At 43.6% G+C, this 23,112-nt stretch overlaps 3 protein-coding genes across 4 annotated transcripts; 1 reads left to right on the top strand and 2 right to left on the bottom strand.

Annotated features, from left to right (window-relative positions):
• On the bottom strand, positions 1 to 8,315 carry foxl1 (forkhead box L1). The gene is made up of 2 exons (XM_086208467.1): positions 8,158 to 8,315; positions 1 to 2,789 (listed from the first exon to the last, which is right to left on the bottom strand). Exon 2 carries the CDS (start codon positions 1,471 to 1,473, stop codon positions 370 to 372), a length of 1,104 nt encoding a protein of 367 aa, XP_086064593.1. The 5' UTR covers positions 1,474 to 2,789; positions 8,158 to 8,315; the 3' UTR covers positions 1 to 369.
• On the bottom strand, positions 3,238 to 7,504 carry acd (ACD shelterin complex subunit and telomerase recruitment factor). Its single transcript, XM_086208466.1, has 2 exons — positions 7,250 to 7,504; positions 3,238 to 6,771 (listed from the first exon to the last, which is right to left on the bottom strand). Exon 2 carries the CDS (start codon positions 6,723 to 6,725, stop codon positions 5,022 to 5,024), a length of 1,704 nt encoding a protein of 567 aa, XP_086064592.1. The 5' UTR covers positions 6,726 to 6,771; positions 7,250 to 7,504; the 3' UTR covers positions 3,238 to 5,021.
• Positions 6,550 to 15,270, top strand: gan (gigaxonin). Of its 2 annotated transcripts, none has more exons than XM_086208464.1 (13): positions 6,550 to 6,740; positions 8,538 to 8,762; positions 8,916 to 9,030; positions 9,176 to 9,526; positions 10,282 to 10,350; positions 10,465 to 10,616; positions 10,958 to 11,079; positions 11,270 to 11,382; positions 11,915 to 12,064; positions 12,349 to 12,485; positions 12,996 to 13,130; positions 14,027 to 14,136; positions 14,225 to 15,270. In XM_086208464.1, exons 1-13 carry the CDS (start codon positions 6,724 to 6,726, stop codon positions 14,395 to 14,397), a joined length of 1,869 nt encoding a protein of 622 aa, XP_086064590.1. In that variant the 5' UTR covers positions 6,550 to 6,723; the 3' UTR covers positions 14,398 to 15,270. The 2 variants fall into 2 exon arrangements, with proteins under 2 accessions (XP_086064590.1, XP_086064591.1); XM_086208465.1 differs by lacking the exon at positions 6,550 to 6,740 and adding an exon at positions 7,537 to 7,691.
• Positions 15,271 to 23,112: the final 7,842 nt, after the last annotated feature.

Genomic DNA, 23,112 nt, shown 5'->3' on the forward strand with positions numbered 1-23,112 from the left:
GTGTCTCATGCCAAACTGCAGTTTATTAATAAACTTGATTGTATTTCACACATGAAGCTCAGAGAAAAGTTGAATGTAAAATAGTTTTTGATCTTGAGCACAAATCCTTTATAGTACCAGTGCCCCAAGTCCGGTTAACAAATGCGTCACTGATGTGCTCATAGTTACTGTAAGTGGGTTTTTCTATCATGAGTGACGTAGCTTGCATACCGGAAGCATAACAAGATATTTATGTGTTTGTGTTTAAAAGCGGAACAACATGTGCAGAGCAGAAAACAAGAAAGCAGCAAGAAGCAACTTGTGGACGTGACACATTCGCACATTTGTGCGTATAACACACCAGTCTGGTTTTCTGGGTTTGAAGTCTTCTCATTTGTTATGGAGGACTTTGTCGGGGTAGGTGAGTGACAGGTAAGAGCAGAGAGGAAATCCCACCGGGTACAACTGATGCTGCACAGGTGGACCGAACACCGCGCGTTCTGCCTCCGTCGCCAGTCCGCTGTTGTCGCTGAGCATTTCGTCATCGTTCTTGGATAAGATGCTCTCGATGCTGAAACCTTTGGATTTTTCCCTGCTCGTAGCATTTCCTTTATGTCTGTCATGCACACGCGAGACTAAGTCCGTGTTTCCTGTGCAGCTGACGGCGCAGAGCGGACCTCTGCCTCTGAATGCGGACCTCTCCTCTGGCTGGCGGCGCAGCGACGCGCCGGGGAGTTGTGCGCCCTCCATCCACAGTGACGCGTGGCTCTGAGCCGGACACTGTTCTGACTGAGGGCCGTCAAACCTCTTCCTGGCAGGCGCAGTGACGTATTGATGGGGTAAATTTTGCGGCTGTTCAACATGATTGAACTCGACAAGAACAGGTTTAGAGTCTGGTTGTGTCTCCGTCCTCTCTGCATCCTGCCTGACTGAGACCTCCGCCACCACCAAGGCGCTTTGTTTCAGAGAGAACTGAGGGTCCCTGGACGGCCCTGGACCTTTGGTTCGCTTGTGTCCAGCAGCTCTGGAGTCCAGGACCTCCTGCTGAATCTTCCCCTTTCTCTTTCTCCGGCGATAGTTGCCATTCTCAAACATATCCAAGCACTTGGTGTCCAGCGTCCAGTAGCTGCCTTTACCGGGTCGGCCCTTCTCTCTGGGCACCTTGATGAAGCAGTCGTTGAGAGAGAGGTTGTGACGGATGGAGTTCTGCCAGCCCTGCTTGTTGTCGTGATAAAAAGGGAAGCGGTCCATGATGAACTGGTAGATGCCGCTGAGCGTTGCGCGCTGCTCCGGTGCGCTCTTGATGGCCATGGCGATGAGCGCGATGTAGCTGTAGGGCGGCTTCTGCGGGGGTTCCTGGCGCGTCGTCACGAAGCTCAGCGGACCGACTCCTCCGCTGTCCCCACCGTACAAGTAGATCAGCGGAGGTCCGGAGAGGTTCAGAGCCGAGGACGGCACCCCGAATGAGGCCAGACGGCCGTGGTAGAGAGCCATGACGCCGGGGAAAGTTGAGGCTGCTCCCGGAGCTCCTCTCCTGCACTGACTGACTCCCCAACCTCATGAGGACCCCAGAAGAAATGTTAATAATTGTTGTAGGTTTGCTCTGTTATGTTGACTTTGCGCTGGGAAATAAATTGTCCATCATAAACAGTCAGTGGTGTTCTCAGCCCACCCACATTAATTAAAATTTCATTGCGCTGAAACTCCCTCACGTCCCCCTTCCTCGGCCCAACAACCAATGAGGTGCCGGCTTATTCCCTCATCTGTTTATAGAATTAGCCGCTTGATAAGTCTGCCCACCCAGGTTGAATCAAGCTGTGTTTATTTGGAAAAATTTCCGGGCACCCAATACATAAACGCACTGATGTGCTGTTTGAAATATCACGTCCACCTCTGACGCTGAGAGTTGCTCACACAGAGAGAACAAGCAAACATTGCAGAGTCCTTTCTGGGACTTGCTGCGGCTTTGAGCAAATGAAAACAAAGTGTATAAAAGGAAAATAACTTAAACAATTTCTTTTAACTCGTGTCAGACTCGTCTCCTAACTCCACTTCTCAGGACTGCGAAATTCTCTAGAAAACACGCAATTACAAGCAAAGCACAGAACTGTCCAAGTCACATTATAATCAGTATTATTATCAATAGTAGAAGTAGTAGTAGTACTAGTAGTAGTTATTTATAGCTGAAGATTTTCCCACTCCTCTTAATGATTCTAAGTTGATTAAATAAATTAAATTAAATGAATCAATAACATTGTCCTGTGTTTCTTTCCTTTTCTCTCTGTTCAGTAGCGTCACAATCATCAATCCTAATCGTCTGGTCTTTGAAAAACCTTTACATATCAATCTGTTTGCTCTATTTAAACGCCGTTCTTGTTATTATGTTGAGGTCATTGTTTGACGAGAACGCCGCCCGCCTGTCACAGTGACCTTGACCTTTGACCACCGAAACATTTGCAGTGGATCCTTGTGGCCTATTCCATTCCGGAGATGGCAACTTTAACCGTTCTCATGTGGGGCGAGAGTGACCTTGACCCTTGACCTTCGGTTCATCTGCGTGTCACAGAGGAAGCAGAGTTCTCGAGGCCCTCCTGAGGTATCACGTTAACGAGATTAAGATGGATGGATGGATGGATGGAACGACGGACCACTCCTCCTCTCGCATATATTTTCCACACTTGCGGTGCATGTTCCTTTTTTTCTCTCTCACCATAATGAAACGAAGATTTAAACATGAAGAAAGAAGCTCCGCTGAAAGAGGTTTCCACCAAATCGAGAGGCGCTCTTCTGATGAGGAAGATTTGTTTCTTCTGCTTTCAACAAAGACAGACAAAAGGAAACACGATGTTTTTAATTATTGAGAAGCTGCAGGCCGCTGCTAAGGGCTACATTGCCTTACAAGGAAAACATGGACGGTGTATTTTTGTGGATATGTGCATGATGCTTTATATTATGTATTTTCCTGTTTATAGGTCAAAGGAGGATTATAACAACTTTACAAGTGCGCACAGCTGGCTGCTGCTTACATTAGAGGTTTGGAGCGTTTCAGTGGATAAACTCAGAAACTCAGCCTTTTCTCTGTTTCTCTCTCAGCAGACTCGGTGATTCATTAGCAAATAAAACTAAACTAACATGAAAGTATGAGACGTTTGCAACATGCAGGATCTGACATTTTCGAAGAAAGGCTGCTGGAAAATTCTGCCTCTCTGCATTGCAGGAGATTTTTAATTTTTTTCAGAATACTCGTGTCACATTAGCGACGAGAGCAGGAAGGATGTTCCACGCGTTACTGCATTTAAGATTCACGAGTTTACAGGCCGACAGTTAGAGGAGGTGAATTTACAAAATGTGTGGAATGATGACATCATGCAGCTCAATGAATCTCACATGTGAACCAGTATGACATCATCAGTGTGAGAAAAGACATAACTCAGGCTCCAGACACAACATTTCAACAGGTTATTACAGATTGGAACCGGTTGCTTCAGCGTTGTTATCAAGTGAAATTGTGAGTCTTATAACAGCGTGAATCCACATTGTGTTTACTGCCAAACGTTTTAGTTGCGGCCTCCACACAAAACCCCAACACACTTCACCGTTGAAGTGGAGTCCAGCGCTGCATACCATGTGTATGTGTTCACCATCATACTCACTGTGTGAATCCTCACTTCCACAATAATAAACTGTTGTAACCCCATCAACATAAGAGTATATTTATACTACAAATACTGCATCCCCGATATACTGTATACTATAAATACTGTACTCATCACAGTGACCGTGACTTTTGACCGCTAAAAACATTCCGGCTAGTGCTTGAGTCTTCGTGGATGCTTGTGTAAAACTCTGTGTGTGTGTGTGTGTGTGTGGAGGGGGGGTTCTTGCGTGCGTTCCTGATACATCCCATTTTTGTGCAGTGACAGTGACCTCGGACCCAATATTCAGCACCGTGCAAAGGATGAAGAAATTCTCTCCTGACAAGTATTCCTGACATGGACGGACAGACAACAGGACAACGTTAAACCTCCGGTTAACGGTCGTCAGTCTGGAGGTGTTAAAATTGATCAAACTTATATTTAAGATACCAAGAGCTCAACTTCAAATACAGCGGTGCCGGTTATTACGTGGCAAGAGACTCCCAAGCAATACCAGATATTGACTGGACAAATAAAACACACCTCTCTAATTGTGTTTCACCGCCTGTTATATTTTATGAGTATTTTAATAGTCTGATGGTGTTCAGAGAGACAACAAAACATTTCCACGCTCCCGGGGAGTGAAGTGTTTTTAAAGAAGCACCAGTTAGTTACAACTGAACATGGTGCCTGCAGTGAAGATCTGTTAAATCATCTGACTGATTTTAAAGTGTATAAGAATCCACACACAGGGAGTGAATTATGGAAGCTGATTAAAAAAAAGGGGGGGGGGATCTTTGTGATCTGTAAGAATGGACGAATCCAACAACCTGTGTGGACTTCGGTGACATCTACTGGCCTAATAGGAGAGTACAATATTCCGCTTCAACTCGAGTTGCTCAAGGAATTCATTATTTGTGCAGGGAACAATAAAGAAACTTGCATCTAATTGGGGAAATGCTCATCACCTATTTCTCATGTTTTACCTCAGATAGCCTGCATGAAGAATCTCGACTCAAATTTCAGTACATAACAACAACAGTTGGAGTTGACATCACATTGGTACTCAACTACTTTCAGCAGAAGTGTGATCAGAAAGTGAGAAAGTGGACCTTGAGGAAGGATTGTGTTTGCATTTCTTGAACCTGATCAATTCTCTAAAGTTCTGTAGGTTTGTTTTTTTCATACTTTTTTACAACTCTGAACATCAATGGACCGTTTACTTTTACAAAGCAGGTTTTAATTCACTTCACTTCTTAACCATACAAAATGGATTCAACTAAACAGAGCTGTTCGACGCAACAAGTCACCATATTTAGTAAATCAAACACATTGTTCTGAATAGTTTCTAACACGAAAAAAATAGCACCAACATTTTGGAGCTAACGTGACGTGACCTCGCTCATGTCAGCAGGGGTCAGAGCTGCTATGTACGGGTACCGTGTGTGTCGGAACCAGGAGATACTTCACGGCCCAGTGCAACAGAGACTCAGACATTTTGAATTGACTGAAATCCTGCAGATTCTGTCCAGACACGCTGTAGGTGTAAGAGAAGCACTTGCCGTCGCTGTGAAGACTTGGTGCTTTTCTTTTATGTGTCCTTCCAGTTTGAGCCTGCTGACACGTACCTCTGTCAGACCCTGAGCCCGCCTGTGAGTCAAAGAGCCATGAAGGGGGGCTAGCAATGATCTGAGCTTCCTCCTCCACTAATATGCTCAGTGCATCTGGTGTGACCTCTCTGTTTGTCTTCCTCTTTGCTTTTCTACATGTTGTCTCTACGTGTGCGTTCATGTCCTGTCTGTCCTCGTGCAAAGCAGGAATGTTTTGTGCTGTGTGGGTGCTGTGGTCATCTGCAGTGGGCGAGAGGTCTGTCGGCCTTGTGAGTGTCTCAGATAGACTACTGACACAAACTGAAGTTGAAGAGCAGGGGTTGGTGGGCGGCGGGTTCTGGTATGGCGGGAAGTAGCTATGCTCCTCTTTGCTGTGGACAGGAAGCTGTGTGCTGGGAAAGATGGCAGGCATCTCTGCTGTGCCGTTAGCAGCGGTGGGACTGTGCAGGGACCCGACTGATTTTGCATCTTCAAACTCATCAGAGGACCAGGAGGACACACATGGTGGAGGAAACATGTCCCAAGGGTTGGCTGAAGGTCCTTCATAAATATCAATCATCCCTGTGACCATGTCCTCCACAGAGGAAGATGAGTTGTGGTGTTCCGTCTCTACAGCGGCTGGCTCAGCTATCCACCAGGCAGCCTCATCAACAGACGGCTGCGTGGCCTCAGAATGTTCCATCCTTGTGTCCTCAGAGGCAGCAGGAAGCTCACTCAGTGTCCTGCTTCCTCTAGTAGATTGTAGAGCATTTTCTTCTGGGATGAGAAGGCACTTTATAGGGACGCTGAAACCGCTCTCTCCTTTATACTGGATGCGGTCTATGTCCCATGTTGTGGTGGTGAACGTATCTTGATGGTTCAGCTGTGGGATGCAAGTCGAGGTGGAGGGCTGCTGGCTCACAGCTTGGCTCTTTACTGTCATCAGCCTCTCTCGCACATCTTCCACCACATCCTGCAAGCAGTCATGCTGCCACTCCCCCAGCAGCTCTGATAGATCAAACCCAGACTGGCTCATCTGGGAGTCCACGGTGTCCCGACTCAACAACTCCCTCCATGTCCTGTGGATCTTCAACCTGACAGAAGGCAAGATGGTGCAGCAAGGGGAGCTGTCCTTAACTGGACCAGCAGAGGTTGAGACCAGCTTTCCAACTGATAAGAAGAACCTGCACTTGGTCTGCTCCATGGCCATGTGAAACTGTAGCTGGTAATCCCGGATGCAAACAGTAGTGTTTATAAGACTGGTGCAACACTCCCTGTCCTCCTGGTCCTGTAGATGCTCCCAGGCTTGTGAGGTGAGAATGGCAGGGATCTGGACCACATCATCAGACAGGAAGAGGACCCATGTGGGGCCCTCAGAACCCTGGGCCTGGGACTGAGTCATCTGACCCACCGAGGTGACATGAGCCTTCAGCTGCCCGCTGCTACGGTCCCCCTCACCGCCGTAGCACTGAATCAAACGCTCGATCCACGGAGATAATTTGCTCCGGGTATTGCGAGACATGTTTGGACTTCCACGGTGCGTCTCCTGTTACGTTCTGTCAAACACACTGTTCGAGCGAAGAACAACATTTAAATATTACTTAGTAGCCATTATATGTCGAGTAAATGTCCTTTAAAAGAATAAATTTTGAGAGGCGCTAGCACATTTGGGCGCAGACAACACCAACAGTTTTACAAAAATGTTGCTCTCCCATCTTAGCTAGGATAGCACATTAGCACGTCAGCATCACTTACTGCTATGATTTACAGATTTACTGCTATGATTTACAGATTTACTGCTTCTTTATTAATATATATTTGTTTTGTTTAACTTAATTGTCTAGTAATATTGCTGAAGAACACCGGAAGTCCGTTTGGTTGTAGACTTTCTCGTTCAACTGGCTGTGTCACAGCCAGGCCTCGATCCACTACTTTTTCATCCGATCTTTGTACAACCAAAACGAAATCTAAACAATATATACACGTGTCTTTTTTGGTTTATCTCAAGTCGCGTATTATTTGGAGAAATGCATTAATACAACATACCGTTTATTTGTTGCTAAAGTCATTGGTTTGCAATACAAAAGTTTGCAAACAAAGTATTGAGACGTCTCTTAGCTCCACGTTTTCCGTTGCGCCGATGCTGCGTTCAGGGCGGCTCAGGACCACCAACACTACCGCTTCATGACAAAATGTACACATTTCGTTTAGAGCTAATCCGTGGATTTGTTTCAGATTAGCGTTCGCCACATGTTTCTTTTTATCAACACATTTTCGTATTGTTACTTCTTTTTTAGGATGCGGAAGCCATGTATTCGTGTCTTCACAGAAGTTGTTTTAACGAGCCCACCATGGGCCGTAAATCTAACGCAATATGAGTCTTGACGTATACATATAACATCCTACCTTAGAATGACTCTTGTCGCTGGAAATGTAGTTAGGTCAGGCTGTGTCCTTAAGCAGGAGAGGCCCGCTTTCTTATTTTAAGGTAAGACACCCAACACGAGTACATTTTCATTGTAAATAGAAGGAAAACATGAGACAGCAACATTGAACAATTGTAAACAGAAACGGGGCTCGAGCTCCCCCCGTTTGCGGGCTCACTCGGCTAACAATAATGTTGACATTGGTGAACTCACACCTTCCAACCACAATGAATTGTGAATGGGAGACCTATCTGTAGTGAATCCTTTTTTGGTTTGTTTTGACATAGGACATTTGTAAATACATGTCGGTTGCAGTGCTAACGTTAGCTTGTTAGCTTTTCTCCAGCTGTTCGCCGAACCCCATTGATGAGCCTGGGAAGTTGGTCATGGAACTGAACTCTGATTCACCACAATTGCCCGTCTCCGAGTTAGGCGTAGGCGACTGGACTTCTTCTGGTGTAGACGTTTCACCTCTTATCCAAGAGGCTTCTTCAATTCAGTTCCTACAATGGCATGTTGTTAACTTACCTGTTCCTGTTCAAACGAGTCGTTGTACGAGCCGTAAATCTGCTCCACAGTCGCCATTCAAGTGATATCCCTGCCGACGCATTTAATTTTATTACACACACATGTTTATGTATATATTTTGGCATTTGGATAATTCCTATTAATGCTATTAATGTGACAGTGTGTTGTCACCACCCACTGTGGCGTGTTGTTGCAGAGGACGATTAGGGGCGTGGCATCATGAAAAGAAGTGCTGTGTCTTGTCGTTTGTGTAAGCCGAACTGAAGACTGTCACTTGAACATTTGCACTCATTCTTAACACAATGTTTTATTGTTTGTTGGTGAGTTTTGATTTAAAATTAAAAGACGTTCTGTAAATTGTCCTTTTTCTATGCACAAAGGAGTGACCAACGCCACAGCTGGACTGTTAGAGGCCTAAACATGCCAGATTCTGCACCTACTGAAGCTGGTTCAAAGGTTTCTGACCCACAACATTCCCAGAATCTCCTCAGAGTCCTTCGCAGCTTCTGGCAAGAGCAGAGCTTCCACGATGCCCTGCTGGTGGTGGATGGAGAAGAACTTCCTGTCCAAAAGAACATCCTTGCTGCGGCCAGCCCTTACATAAGGTCAGTAAACCTCATCATGTGTTGCTGATGTTTAAGCTACATGGGTGTGGCCACTTCCACACTGGCAATGGCACTAGGCAGAGGTTGAAATTGTTGAAGGTGTCTTATTTTCATATTTGGTCACATTCAGCTGTTTTGATGATTTGATGTTAGGACCAAGTTGAACTACAATCCTCCAAAAGAAGATGGATCAACGTACAGGATTGAGCTGCAGGGGGTCTCCATGGCAATCATGAAACAGATCCTGGACTACATCTTCAGTGGTGAAGTGAGTGTAGATACTTTCAAAAGTGATATAACATACATCAGCAACATATACAGAGTTAAGGTGTGGGAAATACAAATCATTGTCATATTTAATTTCACTGTTCTGCCCCACCCTCTAGTGTTTGACTGTCTGCTCTGACACACAGATTACTTTGAATGAAGGGACAATCCAGGACATGGTGCAGGCGTCTGACCTGCTTCTCATGACTGACCTCAAGTCCTTGTGCTGCCAGTTTCTTGAAAGTTGCATCACAGCAGAGAACTGTATCGGTATCCGTCTCTTCTCCCTCCACTACTGCCTCAACCACGTCCACTATGCTGCCACCGAGTTCCTGCAGACGCATTTCCGTGATGTGGCGCTCACTGAAGAGTTCAGAGAGATGCCTCCAGACCGTCTCTGTGAGGTGTTGGCCATGGAGAAGTTGAATGTTGGCAATGAAAAGCATATCCTTGAGGCTGTGGTGAGATGGCTCGCACATGACCCGGATGATCGCAGGGTAGGTAACACTGACTCACTCAGGTTCAGTGAGGACATGAGAGAAGTGTAAGTTCTATAAACAGATATTCGTATATAAATGCAGAGTCTGTAGGCAAAGGATGATGTTTTAGTACAAGTGTTCTTGCTTGTGTAGGCTTTTGGTCCATGCAGGTAAACAGCTAAAGATGTGGAACAAATTGGCAACACATTGGCAGCTTGAGTGTACAGGAAGCAGAAACACCTGCAGAGCCACATTTGCTGGGGCGACATGGTGGTGCAGTGGTTAGCACTGTCGCCTCACAGCAATAAGGTTCTGGGTTTGAGCCCCGGCTCTAGCATGGGGTCTTTGGAGGATGAACCCCGCCTCTTGCCCGAAAACTGCTTGGATAGGCTCAAGCCCCCACCCTCAGTGACCCTTAACAGGATGAGGAGTAGAAAATGGATGGATGGAACCTTCAATATTTCAGCACAGTTCTGTAGCTCAAATTGAGGAATATGCCAGAAATGCTTTTTTCTCATTGCTGTGGTAAGTGTCTGTGTATATATGTGTGTGTGTGTGTGTGTATATCTATATATATAGAGATATAGATATAGATAGATAGACAGATATAAACTATATCTCAGAGTTTTGTTTATAGACTTGTCAAAGTTCCTCTGGGATGAAGAGCGATGATCACTGAACTGGTCTTGATATCAAAATAGGTGGAATGCTCCTTTTTAAATGTTCTCACATTAAGCCACACAAGTGAATGTTGCTCCAATGTAAATCTGCAGGTTCACATGAAGGAAGTGATGTCTGCCGTGTGGCTGCAGGGCCTGGATGCCAGTTACCTGAGAGAGCAGGTACTGAAGACCTGAACCCCTCCACAGAAGCCATTTGATGGAGGGGCTGTGGGATCAAGGGTTGTTTTTATGGTCAGTAGCCAACCTCAGCTGTGCTGTATCCTATCCCATCAGGCCATGGGGGAGCCGCTGATGAGGGAGGTGATCCGAGAGCACTGTCAGTCAGTGCTGGGGGACACTCAGCTGCAGGGCGAGGCTCTACTGGCTGCTTTCAAACCTCGAGGTTACTCTGAGTGCATTGTTATTACCGGAGGAGAGGATCGCAAGTGAGTATCAGTCTGGTGTTTTTTAACTCGTGCCATCTACAGTCTGTTTAATTCTTCTTCCAGATTTATCACCAGATTTAAGATTATCATAATCTTGTATGGTATAGTAACACTTAAGTAGCTGGTCAAATTTTCCCTGACATTATAACTTTATACACAATGTTTCAGATGTTTTCATCCAACTTGATCAGATCAAGCTGTTTTTCAATTACACGCAAATCACAGTTTTGCCCTCAATGGAAGTGGAAATGCTAAACTCATTTAGGAGTGAAATGTAGGCCTGGGCAGAGGAGATTACATTTGTGATCTGTCTTGTCTTCTTGCTTTTCTGTCCTGCACAGAACCAGGAAACCATCTGCTGTGACTCGCTGCATGTGTCCACTCTACGACACCAACCGCCAGGCCTGGATTGAGCTGCAGCCTATGAGCATCGCCCGCTTGGGCCACGGGGTGGTTGCCGCTGGTCAGTGAGGAATTAAGACAGGAAAATACATCCATCATACTGGAAGTGCTGCTGTCGTCGCTTTTTAACAAAAATATTCATCTTTGACCAGGATGGGGTTTTTTTATGTGGTCAATTTTACGAACTACATTCAGCAAATACACGAGTCTGTAATAACGTTATTTTTCCTTTTTTTAAATTTTTTTTTTAGAGGGTTTTCTGTTTGTGATGGGTGGAACAGATGAACACAACACGGTCCTGGACAGTGGAGAGAAATATGACCCAGACTCCAACAGCTGGAGCCCCATACCCCCGATGCTACAGGTGCACAACTGCTTCTTTTTATACCTCATGATCCCACATAGTTTCTACATCTTTAGTTTGCTTTGCCTTTGAAAACGCTTCATTTTGCTGTTGTGCTTGATTATTTGAAGCAAGATGAATTAATTGCTGATCATAGAGCCAACTTTACATTATTTTAATCAGTGATCACTAAATATCAGCAGTATTCAATACTCAAGTATCAGAATCAGACTTCATTAATGACTGATTGATTTTTATGGACACAGGACTGCTGAGCCTCAGCACCTCCAGTATGATGAGACAACATGTTTTTGTTACAGACCTGCGTTTTGAAATTACTAGAATTGATAAAGGCATGTTTTATGACCCCAAAGCTGATCTCCACTGATTTTACACTCGAGTGTTTCCAGGTGCTGGATAGTCAGAAAACCTTGAGTGGGCCCAGAGGGAGCTACGTGACATCAGAATCTGTATAATTATTGATCAGTGCGCAGATGCCAGACATTCAGGGCATCACAGCGCCATTGTTAAATAGTCATTTGACTGTGTGCAGGCTCGTCAGAACATGGGTGTGGTGGAGCTGGATGGTCTGATCTATGTTCTTGGAGGAGAGAATGAAACAACGGAGCTGATCACAGTTGAAGTGTTCGACCCTCACTTCAACACCTGGAAGATGCAGACCAGCATGACTATGATCCGAAAGGTAGCACATAGAACCACTGACGGAGCTTCCTGTCTGATAAGTGACTCCAATCCAGACGTGCCTTAAACCTGCATTCTCCTAGTGGCCAGTGGAGGGACTACTGTCCATGTGACCTCTGAAATGACCATGCTTCTCACTTATTCAGTGGTCTCAGTGGAGTTCTGTGCTCCAGAATTTCAAGATGAAACAACAGAACTGAGCTGTCCGGGGGACCAGACAAACCGCAGTGAATGTCTCTTCATGTACAGTAACGTGACTCATACAGTGTCTTCCTTCTCCCTCAGGTGGGCTGTTATGCCACCATGAATAAGAAGATCTATGCCATGGGTGGGGGCTCCTACGGGAAGCTCTTTGACTCAGTTGAATGCTTTGACCCCAAAACTCAGCAGTGGACAGGCCTCTGTCCTCTTAAAGAGAGAAGGTAAACCTCGGGTTGTGTGAGCTTTTTTAGTAGAGCTGGACAAACAAATATTTGTTTTCTTCTTCTCTATTTATTTTTCCTGTAATGTCCCTTTTTTATTTATTTTTTTTTAACCATCTGTTTTAATTCTTACTGCGTAATTCACACATTTAACTGAGCTTGCATGTATGGCATGACGGGAAACAAAAACCGCCTTGTGGTCATTGTCACCTCTGAAACGTGTCAGTTTTATTTTCAGTTTGTCTTCATTCAAATGTCAACACAACCACACTGACCTATTTGTTCAGGGCAACGAAGGAGCCATTATTCAGCCTGTTCAATCGCTCTGTGTCCTATCATGATTTATAGCAGCACCTGGAGAGATGAAATGAAACACTTAGCTGGTTTTGGATATATTTTGATTTGAAATCTTAGCTGTTATTCACAGAATTGCTGTAGCTTTGTTGAAAGTAATCTCAATTTGTGTGTAACAGTGTATACATCAACCAAATTTACATTTTTCCTGTTCAGGTTTGGCTCAGTGGCATGTGGCATCGGCCAGGAGCTCTACGTGTTTGGTGGAGTGAGAAGTCAAGAAAATGATAATCCCGAGCAACGGCACATGATGACCTGCAAGTCTGAGTTCTACCATGATGAGATGAGGAGGTCTGTAATAAACTGCTTTGAAGGCGTTTTTTCCCCCCTCCATTTAAAATCAAAATGTTTTAATACATATTTGATTTCCTGATACCCGGCTTTGCATATGGGCCTGTGACTGACATATATACTTTTACCAGTGTCATCGGTGTCCCCTCTGTACCACACCATGCTATTACATGGTCAGCTGAGGCTCAGGTGCGCTTGATATACTCACCTGTGTATATATATTTCTCCTCAAATGTACACTATTTGTAAATCTGTACTTTGAATGCAGGCAGGATTCAGTAATCCTATCTTTCTATCTGTGTGATTGGAAGAGTAATAGATGCACTATGCAGCAACATGTCTTTTTGATGTAAATGGTAATTTCTTCATGATAATAACCTTTAGCATTAGCATGAAGCGCGCTAATAAACACAAACTATTTTGGGCTGCTTAATAAAGATCTACAAATGCAAATAATTATGAATAATTCACTGACATGGCTATGAAAGTCGTAAAATGCAGTCAAGGCTGTTCTTATTAGCAGGTAACAGCAACATTAGCCATCAATTGTCACTGTTAGACCTAACATTCAGCAAAACAATTTTACAGGAAATATACATGTAATACAAAAAAGATGTAGCTAACTCAGTATTCATGGACCAGTAGTATTGTGAGGACCCACTGCAGTAGGAGAGGCAGTCTCATTGTGTCTATAATTGTGGGAAATTCCCGGCTTCATGGCTCTAGCTGTTGAATGACCAGGAGGGGGCATCTTAGTACACAAAAGCTTCCTGATTGTCATCGGACACTCCAGGAAGCCCCAGATGTTGCGGTTGAGTGATACAAATATTAACCAGTAAGCAAACAGGAAACACCATTTTAACAGTTTTTCCCTGGTATTGTGTGGTGGGTTGCAGGTGGATGTTTCTGGACGACCAGAATCTGTGTATCCAGACTAGCTCATCATTTGTCTACGGCGCAGTGCCCATCGGAGCAAATATCTATGTCGTGGGAGACCTGGACACAGGTCAGAAACAAACCAACATGCTTCACTGAGTCCAGTAAAACAGCCTTCACATTTGAATGCATAATGTTGATTTTTCCTGTGTGCACAGGTACCAACTTCGACTACATCCGTGAGTTTCGCCGTAGCACAGGGACATGGCATCGCACCAAGCCTATGTTATCCAGTGACCTCTCCAAAACAGCCTGTGCTGCCCTGCGCATTGCTAACTGTCGACTGTTCCGCCTTCAGCTGAGTCAGGGCTTGTTCAGAATCAGAATCTGATTTCAGGACCACCACAGCTGCTCCTGCATCAGTCCGCACTCCTTCACTTTTGCACACTGGTACTGTCTACCTACACACGGTCTAGCTTTAGGGATTTATAAGGTATTGTGGTCGCTACATAAGGTGGATCATGATTCTCCATTGCTTACATGGTGGGGCAGAAGTTTATCTTAAAACACTTAAATTTTTCTTAGTTTGTAGGTCGAGCATTTTCTTGTATTATGCTCTTTTCAAGAGGTTTATATTTCTTTGTTTTTAATGTTTTCTGGCGATCTGCTGTTTGGTGGGGGACTCAAGCCATGGCCCACCACAGTATTATAGAAGGAATTACAGTTTGAGGCACATTTTAGAAAGGGAACCTTTTAAAAGTTCTGTTGTGGTGCAATTTACATTTGTGCTGGTGGTCCTGCTGCTACTGTGGAGTTTGAGTCCAGAATATCTGTTAGAGTTCAGTGTTGGGACCAAAGTGGGGAAGTGCCTTAAAACTGCATTCTTTTTATTGGCCAGCAGGGGGCATCTCCACCGGTTGCAAAGAGGTGTCTGTTCTTATCGAGTGTTTCAATTGATTTATTACTTTGGTGAACATTTTCGTGAAGAGTTTCTGATATCAGTCATTTACAGGGAGGATATCAGTAAGGCGATAACCGTCATTATCACAGTGAAATAAAACAATTTGCTTTTCAATTTGTTTTGGAACACAAAATCACGTGGAAAGAGTGCAGACACTTAGCTAAAATTGATGTACGTTCCTTATGATGTAAAGATGCTTGTTCTAGTAATAGGACGCAGGTTACAGTAGATTAATTATGTTGCAAATGCCAAGCTCACAGTGTGACAAAAGCTAAAGCTGAATTAAAATTACCATTTGCACAATTGCTGATAGTTGTGATGGTTGTGAAATTAAATTTTAAGTGTGATATCTTAGCTTTGTCTTATGAAACTACATTATGCTGCTGGTGGTGCTTTCATTCTTCTTCTGAGCTTCATTCCTCTTCTGTTTCCGCACTAAATAACTTGAGCAGAAACCCCCGCTAACTTGAAGTACTGCTTTTAGGTACTAGAATCTAGCTGGGAATAATCAGTACAGACATCAAGAAGATGTTTATGAAGGGCACAAAGAAGAGATAAACCCTTCCCCATACTGCCAGTCACTCAGTCCGTGTGATGCTAGTCGCTAGCAAGTAGGTTTTAATACAGAAACAACTGCTGCAGCTCCAGATTGACAATCACAGATATCAGATCAGTCGCAAGCATGGATGGTTTCACAGTAGAGCCCGATGTCTTTTGACTTCTCAATCACTGTCTTGTTGTCTGAATCAGTGGTTCCACTTTGGGTCGTGTAAATATTGTGCAGTACTCTGCTAATCCTTTAGTTTAGCATTTGTACCAGCAGAGGCTCCCCTCATCTGCAAAGCTGCACATTTAAATAAGTCAACAATTGATGTGTAGCGTAAAAACTATATATTTTTTGTTTTGTGTGATGCACGGTGACCACATCACAAAATTTGTGAGATTTGATGCAAAGTCACTAGAAAAGAATGTGGATGTCATTTTATGCAATTGTGGTAATCATGTATCGTGGCAAAGCAGACAAAAACATAAACACTGTCCTTTTAGATGTGGCAGCATTCGGGTTTATGACTTGTTCATAGGAGCATGTCTGCATCAGGTATGGACATAGTTGGCGTGGCAACACCCTTTGTTTTAGAATTCCCATTTTGAAGCCTCACATCTTGGCTTTTTGTTAATGAAGATGACCATATTTGGCAAAAGCAGTGGATCTGACTGAGACACCAAAAACATTTCATTTATCAGATCCAAAAACTATGTCATTGAGGAAGCTGTGACATTTTTATAGAGCTACCAAGTGCGTAGAGGGAGGAGTTTTGGATGAGGGGTGAAGTGAAACAGCAGACTTGAATTCTCCGATAAAGTGTTGTTCTCCTAAAAAGATTTTTGGCTTTTGTCATTAAACATCTTAATCAGTGGTAAGTGATAGTAAATATATGACCAACATTCAGTTGGGCCCCTACAGTTTAACAGCACGTCGCTCTGAGGCTGTTACTGAATATCTCTGCTAATGTGTCACGGTTGATCTTTTATAACAGTCTATTAAAAGCAGAAGCTTCGGTGATCCTGGACATGTAAAACATCAGTAACTTAATTATGAGAGGATTGAACTGAGGTGAATTAGATTCAAATCACTGAATTATTAGAGGAAGCTCTAAAACTAAATATGACAGAAATCAGCTGATGTGAAAACAACATAAAAACAACTGTTTCGTCCTCGTATCTGCAGCATCTCTGTGGCTGCTACTTAAGGACACGATTCCTCTGCATATCCCTCTTTACCAACTGAATGTTGCACAAGTGCTTGACTTGATTATCAGTTTTTAATTGTTGTTGAAGCTCTTTTGGTGCAGCTGGGTCAGAAATAGACTTTACTGCAAGTGACTCTCCAGTTATTGGGTGTGTTTTGCTGCCTTCACGACCTTTGACCCGGCTTTCCAGTCAGGACAGTTTTGGCATCCCTTGACCCCGTTTGTTCTGCGTGACTTCCAGCTGCTGCTGTCTATCCGTGGCTCAGAGGCAACCCATACAACACACACACACACACACACACTCAGCTCACGCTGTGATACAAACACACCTCATGATATCTTGAAAAGGAATACAATATACACAAATAACATTGAGAGGATTGAAGTTAATTATGGTCTGAAGATTTGACAACAAATATTATATATTCATATTTCTGTGCTTGCAACAATTTCTCTTGTCGGATCAAGCAAGTATATTTGATTCGATTTGTATATCACTTCTATAACAATCATAGAATTTTAGAAATTGATGTACAGATTGATTCTGGAATCAAAATTTCACCATTTGAATCTCAATGCCTCCAGCCAGAAAGTGCTACCAGATAGTCTGTCAACAGACCAAAGAGTTATCAACACTGCATCAAGCTGACCCTCAAACTGTCACATCAACAGAGCATAACTGCAATTAGAACCTGCAAAACTTGTCATCTTTTAAAATACTTGTGCCTGTGCAGGTTTTTCAAGTTGTGTTGTTGATGCAGTTGATTTTGTTGAGCTTGAAACAATGAACATCCAAAAACTGAAAACCAGAAAAATGTTGAATCACAGTTGAATCATAAAGAGTTCATTTCTGGGGTTGGAATAAGTATTAATACTCTAAATATATTTTGCTGCATTACTGATACACTGGCACCAAATGCTGTTGTTGTTGTTGTTGTTGTTGTTTTATGAAAACAGCTGGCCTTTGAAATATGTTCCCCCATCACCAGAGTTATTTATTCTATGTGTATTAGAGGCACTGAGTTAAGACTATGCACTTTGTTTAATCTCACCACAATACACTGAATAAATACCTGCTTTTTCCCCTTCTTTGAGGGTATTTTTCCTCCTTCACTGACACAGATGTTGTGATGTGTTGCAGATGAATTGCAATATTTCCATTATCACAGAATCGTTACGTCGTGTCACTGTTGTTCTCTTGGGCAATGTAGCGTTTTGTCAGTTACTCTTCGTTAATCCAGCATGGAGGGGGGAAAAAAACAACCCGCTGAAGTATAAATGACATTTACCTGTTTTGTCAGACGTGATTCTTCATCTTCTTACCCAACATCCTGTTTTTGTTTGGTTTTTTTTTAAATTCCGTCGTGTTTCATTTACAGTAAATACAGTTTGTTTCGGAGCTTCTCTCTGATCCTGAAAAGCATGTTCTCGCATGCTGGTACGTCATCTGTGCTGTGATGCACTTGAACACACCATATGGAAAAATAACAGGGTAATTGAAAAGAGTTGCGAAAGCTGGGGTGTGGGACGGCTTTTTTTTTTTTTTTTTTTGGTAAGTGATACATGAGGAAGTTTTATTATGTGTAACCCCTGAATGTCCTCTGTTACATCAAAGACATTAAAGCACTAAAGTGATGACCTGCATCTCACCCCTTTTATTTTTCCTTTTTGTTATGATGCAACAAAGCACCAGTGCTGGTCGCTCTGAGAGCCTGACCTAAACTTACATCTAGGTCTAGGTCAAGTCTATCCTCTATGCAGGTGTTTACGTCGGTCATTGACAATGGAGAGCAGAACATTATATTTATAATACAGTTGGTGACCAGCAGGTGAACAGACATTGCTGTTTGTTGATGATAGGACGTAAAAAACAGGTAGAAAGTTGCGCCGGACACAACAGATGTGGGCATCAAAATAAAAAGTCTGAAACTGTAATGAAATAGTCCTAAAACAAGCGTGTCATTGTCAGGGCATCCCTCACTGCCAAGCCACTTTGTCAGCTCCACCTGCTCACCTGCTTGTTCGAGCAAACATTTATTTAGCGGATCAGAACCTCAAACATGGAGGCTAATGAAGGTCCTCCTGGGTCAAGGGGATGATAGAGGACTCAGATGAGTGTGTTGCAGAGGTTCTCGATGTGAAAAGGCCTTGATGATGGCAGAGGTTGCGGGAGAACGACCAGATTTATTGCTCCTGTAAATGCAACAATAACTCAAATGACCACTTGCTGAAGTCGAAGTATGCAGAAGTCCATCTGGGATCTGGACAGGAAATCACATGCGAGCAAAACTGGTCATAGGAAGTTCCCCTGGTCTGATGAGTCTGGATTCCTCGTGTGACCCTCACATGGACGGGTCAGAACGTGGAGTCAAAGCTACAGAAGTATGGGTCCATCCTGCTTGTATCAACGGATCAGGGTGCTGCTGGTGTCACGCTGTGAGGGATATTTTCTTGGCACATTTTGGGCCCCTTCGGTCTTCTCTCGTAAGGTCCAAAAGAGAACATAAAGGGATGGAGATGCAGGATAAGACAGCATCATCTCAGACCGTTCCGGATCCAGCAGTTCTGCGATGACGGGGGTCAGAAGAATGGCATCATGAAGGTGCTGCTCGTGTTCTTTCAGAGCTGTGTGATGTTCTCATGTCGATATGACCAACTTCTCTGAAGATTGTTTCCAGCACCTCAATAAATCTAAACCACAATGAATTAAGACTTCCTACGACTTCCTAACATGTTATGTCTTGTTGAACACAGGGATTTAGGCTGCACTCTTGCATCTGTACCATACGTGTTGTTGTGTATGGACGGTCTTCTCTTAGACACTTACTGTATATCTTCCAGAAAATAAGCGTCTGTCCATTTTGTTTTTTTACACATACTGAAAGATAGGGTTATCCTATGCTATAACGTGCTGCTTTCCGAATTAACGACAAAAACTTGAATCAACCAGATGTAGACGACAGCAGCACGTCAGAGCCGTAGAATCCCGATAATGAAGTGAGAGAGACAGAGCTGAGTAAAGAACAACAACCAACCAGAGGGTGGGGTTGCTGAGGAAGTTTCATTCTCGTAAGAGTGGCGTTAGCGACGAAATGATTATCATACTGTATCAAAAAGAGCAGACAGGGGTTTCCAGATGTGCGGCCCAAGCTCTTCTACTGCAGCACAAAGACGTGAAGCTAAAAAGCAGCGTGCTGGTGTGTGTTCTCCTGCGTGCTACCACCGTCCAGCCAGTTACCTTGAAAACAAAGTCACATGCAACATCGATTTGCTTTTCTAAACCGTAGACCTCAATTGTGAGTCGTCCTCTGGCGACTGTGAGCACCAACGCTAAAATGCTGATGTTGCCATAGACTTTATAAAGTGTAACACCAAACCCTCATGAAACATGCTCATTTTGTCCCTTTAGTCACGATGACAACCTCATACTGCGTTGAAATCATGATCGTTTGAATGAATGCTGAAGATGAACAGACGAGGTTCGTGTTTCGGTCCTGTGTGTGTCGTGGATCAATCAGGATAAGTCTAGACGAGGGATTAACTAAACTGGATTATCCAACCACCTCAGAGGTAATTCAGTTAAAGTGAGGCAGCTCTTGTGATGAACTGACCTTACGAACGTGGGTGGGGGAGGGGTTACTAAAGATAATTATTCATCGCTAATCATGGCCAAACTGATCAGCACAACAATGCTCATCCACTGAAACAACAACTCCATTTTGGGGGGACGTGATGTTTTATTTTCACCACAACTTCATCATCAGCTATTTTGGTTTTTAGCATAAACAAACACACTGACCAGCGGTGGTTCTGGCATGGTGCCATAGATGAGCTCTCCCCAAACACTCACACACACACACACACACACACTCCGCCCTGCACTCACAGTCACCAATGTCGCAACATTCTGGGCTATTCTCTACTTTAACTAGAATGAAAAAAATATACACAAAAACAAAAATTGCAATGTGTGTGATAAAAATGGTTTTTTTCAATTACTCACACACACACACAGATGTGAATCATTCTGAATCCACACACACACACAGATGTGAATCATTCTGAATATACACACACACACCCCTGGCAAATTGTCAAAAAAATCAGAACTACCACTGATTGCTACTTTTTTTATCATTATTGTAGGGAACTTCCAGTAATTACTAATATTTTACAGGTATCATACCACATTTAAAAGAAAACAGTTGAGTAACGTCACCTTGAGGAGCACTGACTGTGCCAGTCAAGTTCCAGTTGAAATGTTTAGAATCTTTTCAGCTTAAAAGAAGGTATCATTCATATTTTTACAAGAGACGGAATAACATTTAATACTTGTGTTTGGTGGCCAAAAGTATCGAAAAAAATATACATTTCCATTATGGCTTAATCAGTGTAATCAGTGACTGTCTTTCATTGACGTTTCGCACAACAGTGGAGCGTCTGCCGCCGGCATGCTCGGCGTGTTCTAACTTGTCCTGAGAACAATACTGGCTGGAGTGCAGTGTTGCAACAGAAAGGTCCCTCTAACGGGGGACTGCGTGCGGAGTGGAAGCAACCAGCTTTTTGGAGAACTTCCCAGTGGGAATGTGTAGAAACCTCAGAGGTGCCTGTTGTTGTTGTTGTGACCCGAGACCCTTGAGATGCTGCTGAAGCTTCTGTTCCTCATCAGTTACACTCGGAGCAGAAGACCTGGCTGTGGCCCTCCCTGACTCTCACCTGTGGGCCCACAGCCTGGCTTTCTCAGGCTCAGTCTTTTGCCTTTCGTTGCTCCTTAAATAACGGATTTATCACTCGGTCACGCACAATCAGTGATGTCGGTTCTCTTAAATTTTCAGAAGATTTTGGCATAGAATCCAAGTTTACAAAACTCCTCTCCACTGTTTTTTGCCATCTTCTGTACGGTCAATCTTCTTTACCCTTGAGCATTCGTGTTCTGGTCACGCGGTAGAAACATTTAGCCTGGTGAGACCGTTCTTATCTCCCCAGCCCAAAAGTTGAGCTCTGTAGCAACACCTGGACTCTTTTTTTTTTTCTAGAACAACTAAGAGAAATTAGAAAGCAATGGAACCAATCAGGATTGCCTGCTCTTCTGCCAGTCAAAGTAATGTAGCTCCTCACCGGCTCTTTGAGTTGATAATGTGAAGAGCATCAGTATTAGTATTAGTATTGGTCCTAGTAGTATTTATATCAGTATTCTCAATACTGTATTAGCATTTTAGTATCAGTATTCTGTTTGCTTCTACATAATTGCTCTTATTATGCTGGAACTGACTGCTTGTTTAGAACCTGTGGATGGGATCATTGGTGGCTAGCTGTTGTTATAGTTTGCCGTCCTTCTCCTTCCAGCCTGCTCACGTCCCCGTCTCTCCATCCGTCTCTCCTCCTTTCTCTCTCTCTTTATCTCTGTCCCTCTCTTTCCTTCTGTATATCTGTCTTCCTCCATTATCTGTCTTTGTCTCTGCCCCGCTGTCCTGCTCTCTTTCCCCTCAACCGGTCAAAGCAGAAGGCCGTCCCCACTGATCCTGGGTCTGCTTGATGTTCCTGCCTGTTGAAAGGAAGGTTTTCGTCACCGCTGTTTCAGGATGTGCTTGTTGATGGAGAATTGTTGGGTGTAGATTCATTGAAGGAGCGAGGTACCAGACCTGCTCCACTAGTAAAGAGTCATGAGAGAACTTTTGTTGTGATTTGGCGCGACACAAATAAAATTGACTCGACTTGAAGATAGGCCCCCATCGGTAAAACTGAATAGAAGAAAAATGGCATCTTTCAAAATAACTAGCAGGAAAGTTAGTAGAATTATTAAAGTTGTAAGTACATCTATTGCCGAAATCGGGTCAAGGACTCTTAAAGTATGCACAAATGGAGTTTCTCTTTGGAAAACACATTTTTGCCATTCTTCTTATTTTTGCAGCCTGTAACAGCATCACATGTTTATTACACTGATCGACTGAAGGAGCCTCTCTGTCAAGGCAAGCACTTGGTCCTCTCATGGTGGTTCTAGATTGATCAGGACCCAGATCAGCTTACAGATGGACACCACATATGGATGGTTTCACCAGGCTCACCATGTATTGCCAGGACAATGACCTGCTCTGTTCATTCATAGACTGACTTGGACATTACAGGGACTTTGGGAGCTGCTTCTCATGGTGTCTGCTGGTCCTGATAGTGTTGTTGGAAAAAAGCAGGATGTTTCACTGTATATATTAGAATAAGCAAATCATCGATATTTCTTTTATACTGATTTGGTTTAAACAATCACAAAAGGGAAGCTAAAAATTATGACTGAAAGACGAGAAGTAGCAGGATTACACATAACATGTCATCACACAGGTAGCGCGGTGGTGCAGTGGTCAGCAAGAAGGTTCTGGGTTCAACTCCTGGCTCCATCACA

Source organism: Aulostomus chinensis, chromosome 7, assembly GCF_037954235.1.
Source record: "Aulostomus chinensis isolate RoL2024-O1b breed Wild chromosome 7, RoL_Achi_v1.0, whole genome shotgun sequence".
Lineage (NCBI taxonomy): Eukaryota > Metazoa > Chordata > Actinopteri > Syngnathiformes > Aulostomidae > Aulostomus > Aulostomus chinensis.

Bases quoted from the DNA above. Each gene is read 5' to 3' on its own strand.
- foxl1 (XM_086208467.1), bottom strand. From the start codon at position 1,473: ATGGCTCTCTACCACGGCCGTCTGGCCTCATTCGGGGTGCCGTCCTCG.
- gan (XM_086208464.1), top strand. The intron at 9,031-9,175 runs GTGAGTGTAGAT...TCTGACACACAG, and splicing joins ACTACATCTTCAGTGGTGAA to ATTACTTTGAATGAAGGGAC. The intron at 13,131-14,026 runs GTCTGTAATAAA...GGTGGGTTGCAG, and splicing joins TACCATGATGAGATGAGGAG to GTGGATGTTTCTGGACGACC.
- acd (XM_086208466.1), bottom strand. From the start codon at position 6,725: ATGTCTCGCAATACCCGGAGCAAATTATCTCCGTGGATCGAGCGTTTG.